We start from the raw sequence: 22,106 nt of genomic DNA, 5'->3' as shown, positions 1-22,106 counted from the left end.
CTAATAAAAGACTCCACACCTGTTGCCATTTACTTTATGAAAGTTGACAATTTGCTAGTTTGTAGTTCCATCTTCCGGATCTAGTTGTCATAGAAACTAAGTAAATTAATTATTAGGGAATTGGGCTTACTAGCCATTTTACAAATGCACCAACAAAAATTAGTCTCTCCCTCAAAATTAAAGACTGATGGGGTTTCATCTGCTGCGAAAGCATGCATTTGTTTGTATATGACCCCAAACAGAGGACGATATTATGCTCACGGGTTAAGTTTTTATTTTTTGTTATAACATGAGCATTCGTCTTCGCACGTAACACTTCAAAAGCCTTTTCACCAGTTTCACAATTAAAATGGTCCATATGTTTTAATTATTGGGTCAATGTAGTCATTGTGTTTTCAATTTGGCCTATTTGATCCTTGTGTTTATATTCATTAGCTAATTGAGGACGTTTCCATCTAATTTCTGTAAAAAAAAATTATAAATTATTGTAAACTTATTTACAAATTGTTTATTTGATTTAAAATATTTTAAAAATGACATAAAATTAAAAATTAAATGAAAAATCATTCTCCTCCCAACTCCCCGACCTCCTCCTTAACATTACCCCTCTCTTTTCTATGTCACAACCATAATCATTTTTCAGATTGGAAGTTTTATCTATTATATGTGTCATTTCTTATTGATTTGCATTTTTCTATAAAGAGAGGGTAATTATATCTCATATAATTTTTCATATGAATTTTTTAAAAGAGATTGAATAAAATGTCCTTAATTGACTAACAAAGACAAACACGAGGACTTAAATTAGCCAAATCGATAACACGGGAACAAAATTGGCCATATGACTATAACACAGAGACCATTTTGACATTTAATTTATATGAGTTTTGGCATTGTTTTTCTTCAATGAGCATTATATTCACGAGTGGCAGAATAGGCATAGTGGTTTGACAAGGATAAAAACAAATCAACCAGATCAGCTATATATTTACCAAATCTTGAGTCACGCCAATAAAATCAGCCATGTTCATATGCTCAATATTATCCTTGTCTTGTGCTTTATGAAAGTTGACAATAGATCAATCGTTCATTTAGTCGCATTTCGAGTTTCTCAAAGAGAATAAATTACCGCTGTGAAACCAATCTATTACTGCCATTTATAAACAAAAGGTAAAAGAAACAAACCTAATACTGTCAGTTTGTGGTTTCAAGATGATTTTGCAACTCACACGTTAGGGTTGGGGCTTGCCTAGCTACTAACCTAAGAGTTTAGATCGCCTTTAATTTGTCCTCAACAAGGGGTGAAAGTCAATCTCTCTCCCACTTGGTTAATTTTTTATATAACCAGTCACTTCAATGTCGTGTTTTGTTATAAACTCATTTGCAATTCATCTTCTACTCTCTAGTTGGTCATATTATTTCCATTTCTCCTCTCAACTGACATTTAGATTAGGGAGTTATCCATTCCTTTGTACAAAACGAGCTATGGATGCGAACGGATCGTTAGTTATACTTGACACCTGCACAGTTATATTATTGTCTTTTATACCTATTTTATTTGGAACGGTAGGTAACACGCATGATTGAGATTTTAAGTTCTTGAATTCACATGTTATGAAAGTCATTTTTTTATATAAAGACCCACAACACCCATAGTCATGTATTTTAATCCGTCACCATACTCAGAACATGTACAAAACAATTCTAATAAAAGACTCCACACCTGTAGCCATTTACTTTATGAAAGTTGACAATTTGCTAGTTTGTAGTTCCATCTTCCGGATCTAGTTGTCTTAGAAACTAAGTCAATTAATCATTAGGAAATTGGGCTCACTAGCCATTTTACAAATGCACCAGCAAAAATTAGTCTCTCCCTCAAAATTAAAGACTGATATAGTTTCATCTGCGTAGAAAGCATGTATTTGTTTGTATATGACCCCAAACAGAAGGGAAAAAAAATATTATGCTCACGGGTTAAGTTCTTATTTTTTGTTATAATATAAGCACTCGTCTTCGCACCTAACACTTCAAAAGCACATTCACCAGTTTCACGACTGGAAAGTATTAGTTTGAAAATGATACAAATAAATGGATGAGATCAGCTATTTTACCAAATCTTGCGTCACTTGAATGAGATCAGCCATGTTCATATAAATGAAAGAGATGAGAAACTGACAGATGAAGTTAACTAATATTAATTCAAAAAGACTAAGAAAATGTCAGAACAAGAGCTAGCTAGTGATTAAATTCTTATAAATAGGAAAGCAGGTTTTGAGCTAGGGATCACACTCACAGCAAGCAAATTCAATCATCAAGAGAGAAGACAGAAGAGAGATCTTCCCAATCCCAGTTATACCATACAACATGGCTCCACCTGTATTACCAAGCCCCTTTCTGCTGAAAGCAGAGACCAACAACAAATACTTGCGCTATCAACTTGATGCAGAAAGCGACATTAATGAGATTGTCCAGTTCTCTGAAGACAATCCTGACAGCCGGTTCGTAAAGTTCACCACCGAAACACCAAACAATGAGGACTACGCTGATAAGCATTATGTGCATATCAAATGCTCCTACAATGGCAACTACTTGAGAAGGGTGGACCAAAACAGGCTACTGGTCCTGGCCGCAGCTACCGATCGAAATGAAACCAAAGACAATTGGGCTTGCACATTGTTCAAGGTGGAGCCTGTCGGACCACCCGATAACAACAACCAAATCACACGCTGCCGATTACGCCACTTGCAAAGCGACCTTTTAACAAGGCCGTTCATTGAAAATAGATTCGAATTACGCCTCCATCAAAAAACCCCGGACTCCCAAGGGGTGGATATGTACTCAGTCTCTGGTGGTACATGTAAATGTTAATGACCATTATGCATGATGTTTGTGGGTAGCGTCTCTGGAAACCCTCACGAGACTTCACTCGTCCCATTTGGGTCACCTATGGGTTTAAAAGGCTTGTTGCATGTGCAAATGCAATCGTGTTCCCTGCGAAAGTGGCATTAGCTTTCATCACTACATTTTTCTTTGTTTTTTTTGTTGTTTTAATTTCACTGTAATCCGTGTGTTTATATCAATAATAATAAACTCGTATCAGATATGTGTGTGCGGATGGCCCTGGCCATTTGCATGTGTATTAGTGGCTTTAATTCCATGGGTCACTACTTCTCGTAGAGACCAAGTCAAATAATTAATGGTTGAATAATTGTATACAAATAGTTTTTGCAAGCATGTGGTACGCAATTTGATTGTTGAAATTCATTGTGAATTGGGCCCCATAATTAGACCTTATATTTTACGAACAGGGGGATCTCTTTAGGTAAGAGATCTCTATATAAATATAATAACAAAATTGCTGTTAACTGTCGACGTTTAAGCACGAAGTCCCTTTTGTAAATTGGTTCAATTAACTCAGCTGTTAGGGCAAAGAATTGAAGCGGTTTGCTCTTTTATGATGCATGGTAGATATATAAAAGAACTTGGGATAAGAGTCATCGTACCAGAACCAGTTGATTCTGGATCTTCGTTCTAGTATTTCTTAGTAGTTCATGTATTTTAATACATTAGTACGAAAAATGTAATAGACGGTGAAAAATTGTAGTCTCTAGGGGAAAAATTGTCATTTGAGTGTCGTGTTTTGCCGAAAATCAAAAGACAGCAAGTAACCTTTGTCGTATAATCACTCCTTCCTACGTTACTTCTCAAGGAAAATTGGCAAACATCTTCCCCAAGTCTTTTGGAAGAGGTAACTTTAAATTCTCTCAAAAGTAAGTTCGGACTTCTTAATATTCACTCTCCATATGGCTATAACACATAGACCATTTTGACATTTAATTTACATGAGTTTTGGCTTTATTTTTCTTCAATGAGCATTGTGTTCACGAGTAGCAGAATTGGCAAAATGGTTTAACAAGGTGTTGACCCTAAAAACTACCAAGGCTACGTAGTGCGCAGGCCGAGTAATTAATAAGCTAACTACGTCCTTTGGTTGTGTGCGTGGCATGCCAACTCGTCGGCCGAGCTCGGCCGGGGAGTAAAATGTGTTGATGTTGTGTTGGGCGCACTGTTGACTTCTTGATATTGCGACGGCGGCCAAGGAAGGAACGCGTCTCGGCTTTTGGGTTCTAGAGCCTGAAGACAAGGCTACTTGTTTTGCGAAGTTCAAATATCGAATTTGTCTTTCAATGTGCTAAATGTAGTAACCTGGAACACCTCACTTCGCCGAGAAGGCTAATGAGATGACCTCTACTCAAAAATCCTTGTCGATCAAGACTTGGACAAATAACCAGTCAGTCTCAAAGCAGTGTTGTTTATCCAAACTGAAGGTGCTCCTTGATCGGCTGATTCTACGGCTCTAGTGCTGTTTATCCAAATTGAAGATGTCGCTGGTTGCCTTTACAGTGCTGTTTATCCAAACTGAAGATGTGTTGGCAGAAAAAGAAAATAAAAATCTTAAGGTTGTTGAGAGGTTTCGCGTAGAGCGAGAATTTGGCCGCCACTCCAATGCCGTCGTCGACGTTTTGCCTCCGGAGGCCGACTCAAGTATTTCCCTCCTCAGCTAGTCTGAGAAGCCCGATGTCACCTGCTCTGTAAGTTATGCCCAATTGAGTGATTAGGGTTATGACTGAATTAGGGTTTTTTTTTTTTCCTGTGTTTGCACCTACTATCAATTTTTCCAACAAATGCTTAATTGGAATCAATGGATTACTATTAGTGTTTTGGATTTGTGGAATTTAACGATATTCTGGCACCACTTCTTGAGGATAAAGTTAGTTATTCTGAAAAATTAACCCTATCGGTGCCATTTGACTGTGTGGATAACCGATTCTCTTTACTCAATGGTCTTTATGTTAGAAGTACAGTGGAGACCAAAATTTTACCCGTTTCTCAAGTTCTTTGAGTCTAAGATTGAAATTAAATGTTGTGTATGCTTATATTTATGCCCAATTTGACATGCTCAGCGACGAAATTCTGAAGCTTTAGTCTTTATAAAGTCTTTTCAAGCAAGAGATGAACAGCTTATTATGTAATTGATCCTATTTGACGGTATTGTTGTCTAAACTAGGAAACTCATTAATCTTTTCTAATTTATACCTTATTGGAAAGAACTGGTTGCTATTGTTGTCTAAACTACTTGGTTCTGAGAATTAATCAATTAGGTTTAGTTGGCTTTTATTGGTTGGTAGCCAATTTCAACACAACAAGAATGCTATGGTGTGTAATATGCTTTAATTTTCTTAGTAAGTGTCATGGGGAGACATAACATTTCAAGTATTGGCTCACCACCCCCACCCTGATTTTATAATGTCTAATTGTTGAATACATTGCCTGTTATTGTTTCTTAAATTTGATAGGAATTGAATAGATGATGCAGGTGAGAAGAAAGAAAAAGAGGCTTTGGATGACTCTATGACTCAACTACAACTTGAGAATGCCCCGCCTACTTTAAAGAAGAAGCAGAAACGTCGCCGTACTTCCAAGTGTTCAGTTTGCCTTCGGAAGGGTTGTGACCAAAGTATGTGCCCCTATTGGTCCAGGATCCCGCCTGGCGTGACTCTGGTTGGTGAGGGCTATGAACTAGCTTGTAGGCGCTGTATTCGCCAGGATAATATGTGTGGGTACAATATGTCATATGCTCTGCCATTTGCTGTGTTAATTGTAATGACTATGGCCACCGTGTTCTTGACTGCCCGATGCCAAATATGATAACACTGATTCCAGGCTAGACGTAGACGAAGTGACTTACCACCTGCCCGTATCGCACAAGTCATACGACTCATCCATTGTTTAGCAATGACTGCATATGAGCCTGCTGAAGCTGAGGATTTCCTGGAGTCTTGCTTAATTTTCTCTTTATTATTTTAGTTGTATGTTGTGAATGCTTCAGTAGTTACATATAATGCATACATGGTATAAGGATTGTGATTGAGTTGATTGATCCTTGTGTTCTTGGCTAGTGTATTAATCTTTAAGTCTATGTTTTCTCTTACATAATAAAGAGGAAAAGGTATGCAGATGTTAGGGGCAGAGCGTCTGTTAGGTGCCGGGTGCAGATGTTTGAGCAATAGAGACCTTAACTTATTGAGTATATACATTTTCTTCGCCCTTGTTGAATAAATGGTTAACTCTTACAATCTGCAGAAGGGGTGTGGATTTCATTTCCCTTCCTCATCTTTTAGAATCAACACTGTATATATAGATGCTATACAATCCTATTACCAGATAGTAAGCGGATTACTGCTCATCCCAATCCCAATCCCAATCCCATACTCTAATCAAAGGCTGAAGTGAATCCTTGGGAGATATCAACCAACCCAAACGCCATTGACTCGTCAAAGAGGCTCAAATATTAATAGCAGATGGCAATTACAACATATTTTTCAATCAAGTTAAAAGTGTTACCAAGGATTCTAAGATTGTGTGACATACAAATTTGGTATAAGCGGAGTTGTGTTTTTCACTTTTGGTTCCACCACTTCCCCAATGGCCCAAATTCCACCACCTTTCACGTTATCCAAGCAGTGCACGAATTCATTTTTCACCTTTCCGGAAGAAGATAACTTCGAGATCACTAATTCCACTATACCTCCAGGAAGAACAACATACACGGTAGGGCTGACGATGAAGAAGATGCAATGGGCTATTTGGGTCGTTTAGATGAGGCAGCTAAAAATTGTGAAGACTTTCTGCCACAAGTGAATATGCAGCCAATGGATATTGCGAGGAAGGTTTTCAAAATACATTTGCAGTCTTGAATCTGACACAAGTAAATTGTATTATTTTCAAATTTTAGAATATGGCACATTAATTTTTTTTAAGAGAATGACTCATGATTTTCTTTAATGATATATGTTTAACAGACACTCAAAGTATATCGTGTCTACGTACAAATACAACATAACCCCGAATGTAAATTACTTAGTCGGCATAATTGTCCCTGTTGTTCAACCCGTTTACATGGATTTACAAAACTAAAGCCGGGAATATGTGTGTGTGTGTGTGTGTGTGTATCTATATATGTGTGTGCGCGCGTGCGCGCTCTAGGTAGCGGATTGAAACAAGCAATTGAGTTTTTTTGTTAGATCGTAAGAGGATTAGCTCAGACAAAATCATTGGTTATAAAATTGAGGATTTGAAGTTAACGACTAGTGTGGATGAGGTAAAAATGCGAATTTGGTTGGCTTTGAAGGCCTCTGCTTTATCCGATAAGTTTACTGGAATTTCATTCAGAGGTCAGTCTAGTTATTTTGTATTTTATTTTTGGGGTTTTTGAACATTAGTCCCTTACAAAAGATTAAAATTTTTTTTAAAAAAAACTTGGTGTTAGATTACATATTCAATGTAATCCCTTGAAGTGTACTTTTATCAAAATTTATATTCAATTTTTGTTATTTAATGTGTATTTTTATTTAATCTCTCCACATTAAATTTTAATTTCATTAATGTGCACATATTTAGTTCTTTAATTATAAATGAACATAAATGAGAAAATATTAAAAGAAATTTGTGAAACAAAAATATATAAATACATAAGTGTACAGAAATGACTGTGTCGAAATATATAAAATTGACTTTTTTGTACCAAAATATTTGTACTTACATGATTGTACCGAAATATATTATAATGAACCTAAATGTATATACCAAAATGTATTATATTGAATTAATGTACCTAAATGTCAATACCGAAATGTATGTACCAAAATGTACGTACCGAAATGTATGTATTGAAATATAGTATATTGAATTAATGTACCTAAAAGTCAATACTCAAATGAGAGGTATTAGATTCAAATCTCGTGGATAATGAATTCGATACCAAATTAAGTTGTCCATTATGTGGCTTAGCCGAACACCCCTTGCCTTAATATAAAATATAACGTTGTACTAAAAAAAAACCTCAAATGTGTGTACCAAAATGTACGTACCGAAATGCATGTATATGTTTGTATTGATGAATTAATGTACCTATATGTTTGTATCGATGTATATACCGAAATATTCAAATGTATTAATGTACCTAAATGAAGAACATACAAAATTGTTATTGGACTATATATTATAAAAAAATTAGTTGCCTAAATGTAGACATTAAAATATATTATGATAAATGAAATGAAAATTAAATTTAAATATAATTAATACATTAAAATAGGAATAAAAAGATAAATAAAGCATCAAAATATAACTAATAAATGAGATGTTTAAATGTACTAGGGACTAAAATTGGATTTTAATCTTACACAATGTTATAGTCTAAAACTCATCTTTTTCAAGGATTAAAATGAAGTTTTGTATTTGACTTAACTTTGAATTGATTGAGACATAATTTCTGAGAATATTTGGAATTTTTCTTGTATCACTTTGCACTATTAAAACAGATTGAAATCATTCAATTAAAGGGTGTCGTTTTCTTAGACTCCACTTTTAGTTTTGCCCCAACAAAGATGACAACCAATCAATTTATCTAGTATATCGGAATATCCTCGTGCAGTACGTGTTCAGCTTGCCTTCGCAAGGGCTGTAACGAAATTATGTGCCCCTATTGGGATAGGATCCCGCCTGGCCTGACTATTGTTGGTGAGGGTTTGACAAAATCTCCAACTTCTAGTCTCTTTTTTTCTTTTTCTTTTTTCTTTTTTTTCTTTTTTTCCTTTTTATCATTATTTAAGCTTGGAGGTGAGGGAAGCGAACTTGGGTGAGGACCGTGAGGTGGGAGTTTCTTTGGCTCTAGTGCCACTGCACTAGGCCCCCATCCTCTTAGGTTTCTAGTCTTTTGAGTATGACAAAAATTGTTGTTTTTCCTTTTTGAATATGGGAGAATAACCCTTTAATTAGTTTCATATCCCTAATTTTGTTTGTGTACTTTCCTATAAAGATACGTTATGCCATTCGTTTTAATTAGTTGCATATGGGTGTGGGTTAAGGTGGTAGTGCGGATCTTGTTATGGACATGTGTAACAAACTTTACAAGTAATTCTTTTCCTCATTACTTTACATTCATTTGTTTTTGCATGTTTGTGAAGCAGTCGTATATATTGGTGCCGTTTGGAGTTTTTGGTTGTTCAGTTCAAGTTTACATCATGTGATCATGCAGTCGTGTATATATAGTTAGTTAGTTACTAAATCCTATTGTTGAATTTCCTTATTGTGTACTTTCCTACAAAGATACGTCAGTCCAGTCGAAACCCCTCAACGGACGAGGTCACCTTGTAAGGGCAAAACGGGATACTCAACAACTTGTCATACAAGCTAAGAAAAATTAGAATGATGCAGTAGTTGGTGGACGGGGGGAAGTTAGTGAAGTGATGCACAATGTTGAATCTTTTAATTACGGGATAAAGAGATTGCAAAATGTGGTGTTTTGTGAAATGACTATTTACAATTAAGCTTGAGAAGAGAAGATATTTTTTAATTTACTCAAAACACGTGTCATTATACAAATTATGATATACTTGCTTAAAAAAAATATCAACTTAATAAAATAAAATTTCACATCACTTAAGTTGGATGCACTTAAATTTGTAAATTATATTATATGCTATTGACAGCATATATGGTTCGGACGGGTTCTTTATTTAAATTTGGACAAATTGCCTTAATGTTGTACTAGCAGATGCTGTTGCATCTGGGCTCGCGCGCCTGCATTTCTGGGCTTTGGATCATGCTCCTGGACCAGCACGGGCTGGATTGGGCTCCTGGATGGGCCTGCTCGCCTGGGTGTTTTACTAGTAGAGATGTGCGGTGGTGGGGGCAGGATGGTCAAGTCACATAAAAAGTTCTCATAAAGAAACAGAAGAGAAGACCCAGGAAGAAACAGAACGGAGGGTTTTGGTTGAGGGAGACAGACGGAGAGGAAGAGGAAGAGGAAGAGGAATTTCAGTAAGAGGGAGGGAGAGAGAGAGAGAGAGAGAGAGAGAGACGAGAGAGAGAGAGAGAGAGAGAGAGAGGAAGAAGGAGGGTACCAAACACAGTGTCTCGACCAGAAACCAAGCGACCGAAAAGAATCGCAGCTTTCAGAAAGCTATGGAGTCAGAGGCAGATCACGCACACACCGAAATTGACCAGATTGAAGAACACTGTGCGCGCCAGCTGCTCTGCTTGACGGAACAGTGTACCGGACAAGGGCCGCGGTACACCCACATTGAGCAAAACGAGTTCTTGCATAGAAGGTAAGTTACAATCACTGTCTCTCTGTTAGTTTTTAGCTTTAGCTTCGGCATGAGTTTTGTGCAATTGCGTTTGTGGAAATAGAACTGCATTGGTTGATGACTTGCCAATTTGTCTTCTGGGTTTCTCAATTTGTTGTCTTTGCCTGTAATTTGGGCTCTGTTAAGTGTTTTAATTGCCGGATGCAGTTGGGAGGATTGATGGACTGTTTCATTTTGTTTTGAATCTACAATGCGAGGTTTAGGGTCTAGGGTTTCAGATAGATGGTATACAATTATTTGCTCACTTGAAAGTAATATCAGCCTGAGAGGACCAATGAGACAGAACACTGTTTAGTTACAAGTTTTACCTGCTAATCGGTTCAAGGAAAGGTTTTTGTAGTTGGTTATCGTTGGTTGGTTATTTGCATTAGCAGTTGACAATTTGAAATTATATAACAAGGTTTCTTTCTCCCTCTCTTTGTTTATTTGCAGACACAAGATACAGACGGAGGAAGATGTTGCCATATGTGAATGCAAGTATGATGAAAATGATCCTGAAAGTGCATGTGGAGAGAGGTGCTTGAATGTACTAACCAACACGGAATGCACTCCTGCGCATTGCCCTTGCGGTGTCTATTGCAAGAATCAGGTAAATATTTTTTTTTCCTCTGGTGTTGTGTGTGTGTAGGACCGAGCGCAATGGCGTTCTAGGATTCATATAGCCGACCCCACTTAGTGGGAAAAGGCTTTGTTGTTGTTGTTGGTGTTGGTGTTGTGTGTGTGTGTGTGTGTGTCTTCTCTCCCACCTCCTGCTCGTGGGTTTGTGAATATGGATCTGTTTGCTTGCATATTATTTCTTCGTATTTGTCTTTTTCTGTTTATATGTAAGCCTTCATGGCGTCGCCACATATAGTTCAGGACTTTGTACATTGTGATTGTAGAAGATTATAATACTTAACCAATTTATGTTTTATTTATTTTATTTCCAATTGTCTTTTGTATTATCCTCTCATAATGTTTATCAGCATATTGGTTTAGTATTGATCTTAACCGATTTTTCATCTATCAAAAGTTTCAATTCTTCACAGAAGGAATAAGATGTTATGCACACACCCCAACGCATGCACACTCCACCTGCCTCTTACTAATGATTATATGCTTACGGACATAAGCGTGTACATGAAAGTTGTGCATGGCATGAAAATTGTGACGTAACTGTTTTTGCATGGCAATGAGGGTTTGTAATTGTTTATGGTTCAGAACGGTATAGTTTGGCAGGTAGATGGAAATTCTGAACAATAGATATATTTATGGGTTCTGCAGTTCAGAATTTATGGATGTGCTTTTAGATTTTGTTTTTGGTCAATAATGAGATTTACAACTTAGGTTTGTCCAAGCGCAATCCAAGTTATAGAAGGTATACCTTCATCCTATTATTGGGAAACCACTCTGTTGACCTAGCATATTTGGGATATTTGTTAAAGTTGACAAACCATTTTAGGGGCATTCCTTTAAGTTTAGTTTTTCTTGGTTGGGGACCGGGGGAGTATGAAATTATGATTAGTTTGCTTGTGCAGTTATTTTGGTTAATCTCCTTTGTTAGATGGACAAGTTTTCATTATTTGTTACCTTTGTTTCATAAAATTTTTATTATTTAAAATAGAGTAAATATGGTGGTGAGACCACAGTTACCAATGGAGTTGAGAATTTGTTACCAAATACAAGGAAAGTTTATATTTGATAGCGACATCATCCTATTTGTAACCACAAAATTTAGTTAAAGGTGGGCGGGGAGAAATAGATGGGGTTGGGAATGGCACCACTATTCAATCTTTGTATTTCATAGTTGCATCTGTAACTCTCTATTTTTTTGTAACATTCTTTATGCTGTTTTTTTAATTTTCTAATAAATTATCTAGAACACCTTTTCCTTTTTCGTGAAAATATCGGGATAATGATGTACTTAGCGTGAGTTTAAGATAATTTGAATATTCAATTCCCTGTTCAAATACTATGAAATTTCTATTATTCATTTCTGATACCTTGTTTGTTTACTGTCAACAGAGATTTCAGAAATGTGAATATGCCAAGACAAAGTTGTTTAAAACAGAAGGTCGTGGTTGGGGTCTTTTAGCTAATGAGAATATAAAGGTAATAGCCTATTAGTTTTATCTTTATTTTTTACAAATGTAAAGTGACTTCTCTTTACCTGGGTTCTTTGCTATTCATTTGTTTTAGTTGAGTCAATTAATACATATTACTGGGTTTTAGGCAAGTTTATGGTTGCTTTATTTATTTATTTTTTGAAACGTTTGAACTGTATAGTGCATCTTGGTATGTTATTTATCTTTGGAACTTTTGTTTTGACTCAACTGAGAACCTTGAAGCTTTATAAGTCTGTGAGCTATTTATAGTTTCTTTATGTTTTGAGTGAATCTGTAATTTATTGTAAGCTATTTGATTTGCTTTGCACAATGCAGGCAGGACAATTTATTATTGAGTACTGTGGGGAAGTGATATCATGGAAAGAAGCAAAGACAAGATCTCACGCTTATGAAATTCAAGGTGATTTAATAGGCTTACCAAATATATGTTTGTATTACTTTATTTGAGGCTGAATTTAATTTCTGCATTGGTGTAGGTCTCCGAGATGCATTCATTATTTCTCTCAATGCCTCTGAATCCATTGATGCAACTGAAAAGGGAAGCGTTGCTCGTTTTATAAATCATTCATGGTGAGCCTTATCAGGCAAATCTTTTTGGGAAAATTTTGTATATCTTTAGAACAACTAGCTGTTATTTTATTTACTTGCCCCAAGTTGAGATTGAGTTATTATACTTCAATGTTTTCAGCCAACCAAATTGTGAGACAAGAAAGTGGAACGTGTTGGGGGAAATTAGGGTTGGAATATTTGCAAAACAAGATATACTGGTAGGAACTGAGTTGGCATATGACTACAATTTTGAATGGTACGGGGGAGCTAAGGTTCGCTGCCTCTGTGGTGCTTCGAGCTGTTCAGGATTTCTTGGGGCCAAGTCTCGTGGTTTTCAGGTAATTTATTGATTGAACATTCTGGACACAAGTCTTCATTTTAGATATTAAAGATGAAAAAGAAGTCATTTCGAGGGTGTGCTATAGCCTATAAGTGTGGCTGTTATCTCCATAGCTGCACATTATCTATTTTCTCATTATAAAATTATCTGGATACTGCCGTTGAACTAGAAAATTAAAATCTTGCCTGTGATGCATAATGCAAGTTCTGCAATCTTTCTGGTTACATTTTTTTTTAATCTTTTCAGTTTCTTTTTCTCTGGGCATGGTCCCATTGTTTGCTTTGAAATTCATTGCCTAACCTCTCTAATGCTATCAACTTTCCTGGATTATAATTACATATTTTATGCTTATAAAATGGTTTTAGGGGTTTGCAGTTTCTATTGGTTTGCAATTGTCTCCAACAAACTTTTATGGGGGTATATGTCTGACGCTTAGTTTAGAGGCATTGTTTCAATTAGCGTAAAGAAAGAAAAGCTTAAGCATTCCTCACAGAGGCAACCTGAAAATGTCTTTAGGCATGCAAGTGTTCTGCGAAATTTCAAAAAAGTGTGGTGTAAGCCTTTTCTTTGAGTTGGTATGCTTTAGCAAACTCACGCTTACAATATTTAAGAAAAGGGAATTCTTTTGGTATGGGTTTTATGTTTTTTTATTTTTTATTTTTTTTAGCACGCTAGTAAATAGAACCCCAGGTCTCTATCATTCAAACCTGCACAGCATTGCACAACCAATAGACTCCTTCAGAAGCATGCAACGAAAAACTTGAATCGTTACTATATGGCAGCATCTCCATCATCAGTTGGAAGTTGAACAGTTGGTAATTTCCAATTTTTGTTCTTTTAATGGTTTTTATTCTTGCAAAGAGGGTTTTGTAGAGTTCACAATATTTCAATTAGGCTCTTAGTTGAGAAAATTAGTAAACATTGAGGTGTTTGGCAGAGAGAAATCTCTGGTTTTATCTCCTTTTCTCCCTCAGAAAGACTACTAACGACCTGAAAAATAAATATTTACGGTGTCTCATGGACCAGTTTATTGGGTTTCTTTAATGATTCTAGCTTTGCCAAATTTGGGACCAAATTGGGTTGTTTTTAACATGTTGAAATATAGGGAAATTTTGTGGTTATAATGTTTTAGGCTTGACCAGCGCACTCTAAGCTTTAATAACTCTTCTTAATGACCATTATAACCTTTGAAAAATGACTTAAAACAACTTAATTCACATCTAAAATGTTTTCCAATTACTCCACCATAGCTCACTCAGGCTTATACCCACCCTACCATCCAATACTAACCATAACCCCATCACAATCTTCAAAATCAGCCCTTCATCACTCCATAAACCCCAATCACATAATAACACCCATATTGAGTTTTCTTGGTCAATGGAGCATCAAATCATCATGTATGACAAGTCAGTGAGAATGGAAAGGTATGTTATTTGCCAAATTAGTTGAGCTTGTTTTGTTCTTTTGGTTACTAAAACTGGGCTCACGTTTTGTTTGGTTATTCAGAGCTGAGCACCAAATGTACTGTGCAGTTATATGTGGCCAAACAACCATTCATTAAGTGTAGCCAGATATTGCTGCAGAGGACATTTGGTGTGTGACCAGAAATGGCTGCACACCAACAAGAAAGTGGAGCCAGTTAGCCACACAATTCTCTCTATGTGCTGTATTCTCTAACAGAACACTCACCTAATTCTACATCTAAACTCGTTTTCTCTAATGCTGGGCGAAACTTCTTCTCAAGGTAGTGGGGTTGGCTCAGAATGTGCAACAGACTACACAAGTGAATTTACGAGTAATGAGGTTACCAACTTTATCTTTAAATTGATAATGGAATTTATTATGAGATAGCTTCATTAGCTTTGGGTTTGGTGGAAGTGTTTCCAATAGTGACTATGGCTTCCTCTTGTAACATATTCTTTGTTCAAACTTGTTTTGAGAATGCAGGACGACAATTCTGCTCAAGATAGTAGGGTTCGCTCATACCGTGTAATGAATTTCACAAGTGAATTTACTACTTATGTGGTAACCGACTTTGTCTTTAAAATGCTTTTGTCCCAATAAGAGCCATGTGCATATTTTGGGTACTTGCATGCTAGTTTTCCTTTGTTTTGTAGATATTCAAGACTAGAGCGTCCTTGATGCAGTGGGCTTGTCAGATGGGGAAGCGAAATGGGTTTGTTATTGTGACATTACAATCTGATATGGGTTGTAAGAGTACGAAACCAAGAGTTACATTAGGTTGCGAGAGGGGTGGAAGATTTAAGGAGAAGAAAACTAGGGCTGCAAAAAAAATGACATGGGACAGGTACAAAGAAGTGTGGGTGTCCTTTCACATTGAAAGGTGAGAAGTCAGCGAACGGGGACGGATGGATGCTAAAGGTTGTACGTGGAGTGCATAACCATGCATCCACTGAGTATCCTGATGGGCGTTCATATGCAGGGAGCTTATCGGAGCAGGAGACTTCACTCTTGATAGACTTGTCAAAGAATTTAGTACGACCCAAAGAAATCCTGAGCACATTGAAGCAAAGGGATGAACTCAATGCTGCTGCCATAAGGACGATCTATAATGCACGCCAAAGGCAAAGAGTTAAAGAGAAGGCAGAGAGGTCTCAAATGCAACAACTGTTACGTAAGTTGAATGAGCATGACTATGTCGAGTTGCATAGGAGGTGCCCTATGTCAGATAGTGTGCAGGACTTGTTTTGGGCGCATCCTGTGAGTTTGGAGTTGTTACGTGCATTTCCAACCATTTTGATGATAGATTACACGTACAAGATCAATAGGTATTATTATCCCCTACTAGAGGTTGTAGGCGTCACATCCACTGATATTACATTCTCAATTGCATTTGTCTTTTTGAATTCTGAAAAAGAAGACAACTATATATGGGCATTAAGTAAATTGCGTGGTGTCATGGTGGAGTGTCCCATGCCAAATGTAATTGTCACAGACATGGATTTGCAATTGATGAGAGCCATTGAGGTAGTATTCCCTACTGCTAAAAATCTTAAATGTAAATGGCATATTAATAAGCATGTGTTGGCCAAATGCAAAAACTTGTTTGAGTCCAAGGAAAGGTGTGATAGATTTATTATGAAGTGGAATGTACTGGTGACCTCTCCTACAGAAAATGATTACATACGGGAGCTGGCAGTGTTACAGAGAGAATTTAGTATGTACACTGAGGTCATGGAATATGTTACAAACACATGGTTGAATCCTTTCAAGGACAGATTTGTGTCAGCTTGGACGGACATGATCATGCATTTTGGTAATGTAACATCAAACAGGTAATTTCATGAGTTATATTACTCATTCAATGTTACATCATTGGTTTACTATAAAGTTTGTAACTTTGTGTTAACATGTTTGCAATTTTTTATGTTTTAATAGGGCCAAGGGTGCACATACCAAGCTTAAGAGGGAACTTGGTATGAGCCAGGGGAATTTTGAGGGTTCTTTTGAGAGTATACACTCTCTTATTGAGTTACAGCACACTGACATAAAGATATCTTTTGACAAGTGTTTGATGGTCACACAACAAAGCTTCAAGTCTTCAGAATTCAAATATCTGAGAGGAGTTGTATCTATGTTTGCATTGGAGAAGGTGTCATCTCAGTCCAAACTAGCCACCTCAATTGGTGTTGTGTTATACCCCGAACCCATGGTCTACCTTGTGCCCACGAGATTGTGAAATACAAGGGGGAGTGTTAGCCAATTCCTCTTGAGTCTCTTGACCCCCATTGGACAAAACTTGATATACTACCTCCTAGTTCTGCTCAGGATTCTATGGATGTGAATGAGTTTCCTGAGTTGGAGTTGCTTCAACAATACTTTCTGGAGGCAAATGCAGAAAATAGGTTGATGCTCAGGAAAAGAGTGAGAGAACTTGTAGCACCGTATACAACTAATCTTGTTGAACCAGGAGTCAAGTCCAGATTACGAGGTCAACTGAGGGGGAAAATTGATATGTCCACTCAACAGGATCCATATGCATTTGATTTGAGATCTGCATCTGTGGATGGTCACTCACCTAGCCCAATGGATGGTCAGCAAAATTTTACATACAAGCAAACAGAGCGAACCAAGAAGAAGATAATAAAGATACCAATTACTAAATCGAATATCATATAGTTACCCATTTATACACAAGGTTTCATATTCATGCAGGTGTACCGGACGCTGTCAATGAAAGGTATTTCGTATATTGATGTGTTCCCAATTGGATTGAGGTCCTTCATTCAGCAAGTCAAGGATGTATGTCATGATGGTCACTGCGGGTTTAGGGCAGTTGCTGATTTAGTAGGATTGGGTGAGAATGGATACTTGCAAGTGCGTAATGACTTGCTTACTGAGTTGTCTTCATTTTCTGCACATTATGGCGAGTTGTATGGCAGCACAGACAGGGTTCGTGAGTTAGCACAGAGACTATCATTCTTTGATGAAGGTAGAGCACCATTTGATAGATGGATGATGATGCCTGACATGGGTCATCTTATAGCGTCATGCTATAAGGTCGTGCTTTTCCACTTATCATCTACTCAGTGCCTTACCTTCCTACCACTTCGGTCGGCACCAGTTCCTTTGCCAAGGCGTCGACAGATTGCTATTGGTTTTATGAATGATTGTCACTGCGTGGAGGTATGATACCCATAATAATGGACTGTTCTATATCATTTGTAGAAAGACAATTTGGATTAATGTTACATATGTTTCTTGTAGGTCTTCATAAGGCCAGGGCATCCTGTGCCTCCCATTACGTCTGATTGGAGCAGATATCATACACCAGCTGCACAAGGATGGGACACTGTATACTAGTTGTATTTTACGCTTCAAATCTCTTGTCAGCTCTGATCAAATCTGACTCGGTCAGGTGCAAGTCACAAGTCCAAACTGTCTCAAAAATATGCTTAGAATGGTCAGGTTCGATCACTTATATGCACAAATGTGCTCTGAAAGGAGATATCGTCTATATGCACAAATGTGCCCAGAAGGAGAGGCCATGAAGTGGATGTTGCTAGCAAAGCTGCAAATCCCACCAGAAGGATCCAAACCCTACACAAATAATGGAAACAGATATTTCCAGTGATATAGACTTGGTGGTTAAGTGTTAAACCTTATAGTATGGACAGGGCATCCTATACGTCGCCTGTTACGAAAGCTACCAGCTTCTCTTGTATCCTACAAATCATTCATAGTGGCAGCATTTGACTATTGTGGTGTCCAATGATAAACAAACGGTTGGCCTGAGATATACCATGTATCCCTCCATTGCTCTAATACCATAGATTGTTAGGTGCCCCAAATGTAATGTATCCCCCCATACATACCATCTCATGTTACCAAAATACCTTAAGTATACGAGAGTAGATTGTACACACTAGTGCACCACTCTTATCAGTTAACTGTACATGTCAACATACAAACAATACACTTTGTATCTTGATCGTGCACATATCAACGAAATTGGGAAGAACTGAGAATCCTTTAAAACCCCCACATTAATGTATCGGTCTTCCATCAGTAGTGCTTTCAATCATAAAATCAGCATACGAGAAACTAGTTTCTCTATACTGTATGTTTTTTTAATGTTCCATGTAATTTTTGTTTAATCCTAATTGTATTAGCATACTTATCTTGTAGGTCATGTTTTGTTTTATTTATGCATTTCATTTCTTTTTAGCATTTAGCATTGGGTGTTCATAGGATTTCTGGTGTTCATTTGCTGTTATTTTGCTTTTGTCCGAGTATTGATTTGCTTCTATTTATTATTAGCAGTTAGCGTTGTGTATTTGTAGAAAGTTCTGGTGTGTGTTTTACTGTTTTTTTTCTTTCCTTTTGTTCAGTAAATTGTTCTTCTTACTAAATATTTTAACCTGTGTTGTGCAACTGTTTTACAAACAGGAGGATACTTACCTATGGGAAGACGATGATGACAGGTAATGTACCATACATTGGGATGCATTTCTCCTCAAAGTTTCTTTTTGCAGAATGGATTGCTGCATGAATTTCTTACTTTAACATGTCTTTAGCCTGTGTTTTGGTCGGCCTTCATGCACTTGCTTCTTTTAGATTCATACTTAGTTATTGTAGTTCTAAATTTTGTTCCCTTTGATTAGTTCCCCATGTTTGCGTTATAGGCATGAATAAATGGTAATCTAGCAATGACACTTCTTCAAAGTTGTTTTTTGTCGGACAACGACACAGTGCTTTTCTACGTGGTCTGTGTGCATTTTTTACCACCCAACACCCTGTCGACATTTTCCCAACACTTCGATGACATAGTTGAGGTGAAAATATAGGTTGAGGTGAAAATATAGTTTTTTTCTCAAGAAACTGTTAAAACTTTAGGTGGATGTTATACGATAGGAAAGGGTTACATATGAATACTTATTCTTTCTTATATTTTTTGTATTTCTATATTGTTATTTTTACATTTTTTATGACACTTACAGAGCTAAACTGTAGTAGTTTATATGGAGTTAGGACTTTGGTTTTACATTCCTTCAATGAACCTTTTGACTATCAACTTTAGATGAATTAATTACAAGCTAAGTATGCATAAAGATGAAACTAAACCGTAAACCAATAAATATAGTATACACTTCCTGCATCCATGGTGTGTGGTATTTTAATTTGTTAAAACTTGCCTTGTCATTATTGATGTGCCAGTGTCGTGTCCGTTCCTCTTCATATTTTATAATTTTTTTTCTTTTCCTGTAATTACATTGTTTGTAATTCTGTATACTTTTGATAGATGGACACATTTTTCGTCTCTTTATATACCTTTTTTTTTTCCCTTAATATGTATATTTTGTGCTTCCTATAAAAAAAATAATTCTTGTTTGACCTGAACTCTTGAGCCGTTTCAGACCTTGACTGGACTGATAGGGTAAAAGAGGAAACTCTTCAAGAATTATGAGTTTTGTGGAAGCCTGAGTTTTGAGGATATCCCCATGGAAGGTCCTAATAATCAACTCCAAAATCAGTTGTTTGAATCAATAGGTCTTCAAATCGTTCATTTGGAAAAGTAGAAGCCCTTTTATTGGATGATCATGATATTTTCCAAAAATCTAAATTCTTGATCAACGGGGTAACAATATCACTTTTTTTGTTCAATAAGAAACATGAATCAAATGAGTGGATCAGTGCAAGTAGTTTCCACCTTCTCTGGTGGGACTGGTTATCTTGCTAAATTTCAGAACTATTCTAACACTTTTGGCCTATGTAGTTGAAAGGTATAGGTTTTAGACACAGTTTTATCTTGACTTTGTCTTTGTATCAAAGTAAAATCTTTTCGAAACATGCCACTCACTCGCGCACGCACATACATATATATAGAGATTTTTTGAAGACGTGCATTCTAGTTACGTCTTTCTTTTCATATTCAAATATAACTTGCCTCTTTGTGACAGATATTCCGTTGAGAAAATTCCACTGTACGATTCTGCAGAGGATGAGCCTTCGTCTAGACTTTTCAGGGCTGTGAACTCCTCAAGTTCTGAGTTTGATGTTGATGGGATGACGGAGAATGTCAATGTGGATTCTGAACATCAGTTGATGTCTACTGCTCTTGTTGTGCAATCACTTGATTCTGTTCCAATGGAGGGTGTAGTTATGGAGGTAAAAACAGAAGTGAACATGGAGAGGAAACTTTATTCAGAAGACAATCAACTGGCTATTTCAAAAAAGAATGCGATGATATCTCGTATCCGCAGTAATACTGCAGGTCGGAATTATCACATTGGATCAGGGTCCATGTCAAACAAAAGATCAAAACAATATAATGGAAAGTTGAAACATGGTGCACAAAAGCAAGTCGACGCCAAATCTGTTGCTGCGTTTTTAGCGTCAAAGGAAGCACAAGAGGAAATTTTAAACTATGAGGTACTTATTTTTCAGTTTTTTATTGATCTTGTCGGTGGACCAAAATATCGTCATTAACTTTGCCCTTACATGTAAATCTATGCTTCATGGAGTTATGTTATTTACATTTTGTTGTAGTATGGTTTTAATATTTGAACTTAAATGGTTTTGTCACACTCTCAGCAGTGGTCTATTATCGAAACTGCTCATGTTAAAACTTTTGTTCGCAGCGGATGAAAAATGATGCTGCCACTCATCTTGAATCTCTATACAATGAGATACGACCTGCCATTGAAGAACATGAAAGGGACAGCCAAGACAGTGTAGCTACAAGTGTAGCTGAGAAGTGGATAGAAGCTTGCTGCTTGAAACTGAAGGCGGAATTCGACCTATATTCTTCCATTGTTAAAGGCATTGCCTGCACTCCTCGAAGGCCATCTACCGAAGCTGAACCATCTGACGGCAACACCGAGAATGAGATTAAGTACTTGCAGGATTGATCTTTCTTCCAAACATGTTCATTGGTTTGAAACCGAAAAGCCAATGAAACGTTACTCGTGTTTGACCACCATGAGATTTTCGACTATGATTCTGGGACTATTTTTACATAGTCGGCGTTGTGAGCTACCATTCTACGTATTATGAAGCTTCATTTTCTTCTGGAAATAATCGACTTGCGGTTGTTATTACCTGTATATTTGGTGATCCACATTTGATATCGTTTGGGGTTTTGATTACTTGGCTGGAACGTTGTTTCCATTTCCACATCATTTCCGTAGACACAGGACTATGTGATGTGAGTAAAGTCAAAACTAAACATAGTTTCATTGGAGGAGAGAAATTAGGTATTGAATATTGCAACGTGAATTAAATCTATTATTTTTATTTTATTTTATTTTTTCACATATCGTGCAGTATCATGGCTTGAGAAGAAGAGACGAAAGATAGGACGAGAGTATCCACTTGAGAATGTTGGTAGCATCCTCTAATATATTTAGAGTACATTTTTGCTCATTACCACCG

The 22,106-nt window shown here is 36.8% G+C and overlaps 2 protein-coding genes across 3 annotated transcripts; both read left to right on the top strand.

Annotated features, from left to right (window-relative positions):
* Positions 1–9,838: 9,838 nt before the first annotated feature.
* LOC137725251 (histone-lysine N-methyltransferase ASHH1-like) lies at positions 9,839–21,962 on the top strand. The gene is made up of 9 exons (XM_068463878.1): positions 9,839–10,175; positions 10,647–10,803; positions 12,219–12,305; positions 12,635–12,719; positions 12,796–12,889; positions 13,008–13,206; positions 19,122–19,156; positions 20,633–21,104; positions 21,314–21,962. The coding sequence occupies exons 1-9, from the start codon at positions 10,030–10,032 to the stop codon at positions 21,581–21,583; spliced, it is 1,545 nt and encodes a 514-aa protein (XP_068319979.1). The 5' UTR covers positions 9,839–10,029; the 3' UTR covers positions 21,584–21,962.
* On the top strand, positions 13,217–17,854 carry LOC137725252 (protein FAR1-RELATED SEQUENCE 11-like). 2 transcript variants are annotated; one of them, XM_068463880.1, is made up of 4 exons: positions 13,217–15,006; positions 15,159–15,236; positions 15,329–16,507; positions 16,611–17,854. In XM_068463880.1, the coding sequence occupies exons 3-4, from the start codon at positions 15,585–15,587 to the stop codon at positions 16,909–16,911; spliced, it is 1,224 nt and encodes a 407-aa protein (XP_068319981.1). In that variant the 5' UTR covers positions 13,217–15,006; positions 15,159–15,236; positions 15,329–15,584; the 3' UTR covers positions 16,912–17,854. The 2 variants fall into 2 exon arrangements, with proteins under 2 accessions (XP_068319981.1, XP_068319980.1); XM_068463879.1 differs by having other exon boundaries at positions 13,217–15,014.
* Positions 21,963–22,106: the final 144 nt, after the last annotated feature.

The sequence above is a fragment of the Pyrus communis genome, chromosome 2 (genome assembly GCF_963583255.1).
Source record: "Pyrus communis chromosome 2, drPyrComm1.1, whole genome shotgun sequence".
In the NCBI taxonomy this organism is placed as follows: Eukaryota; Viridiplantae; Streptophyta; class Magnoliopsida; order Rosales; family Rosaceae; genus Pyrus; species Pyrus communis.
This window is presented reverse-complemented; position numbering and strand designations above follow the sequence as displayed.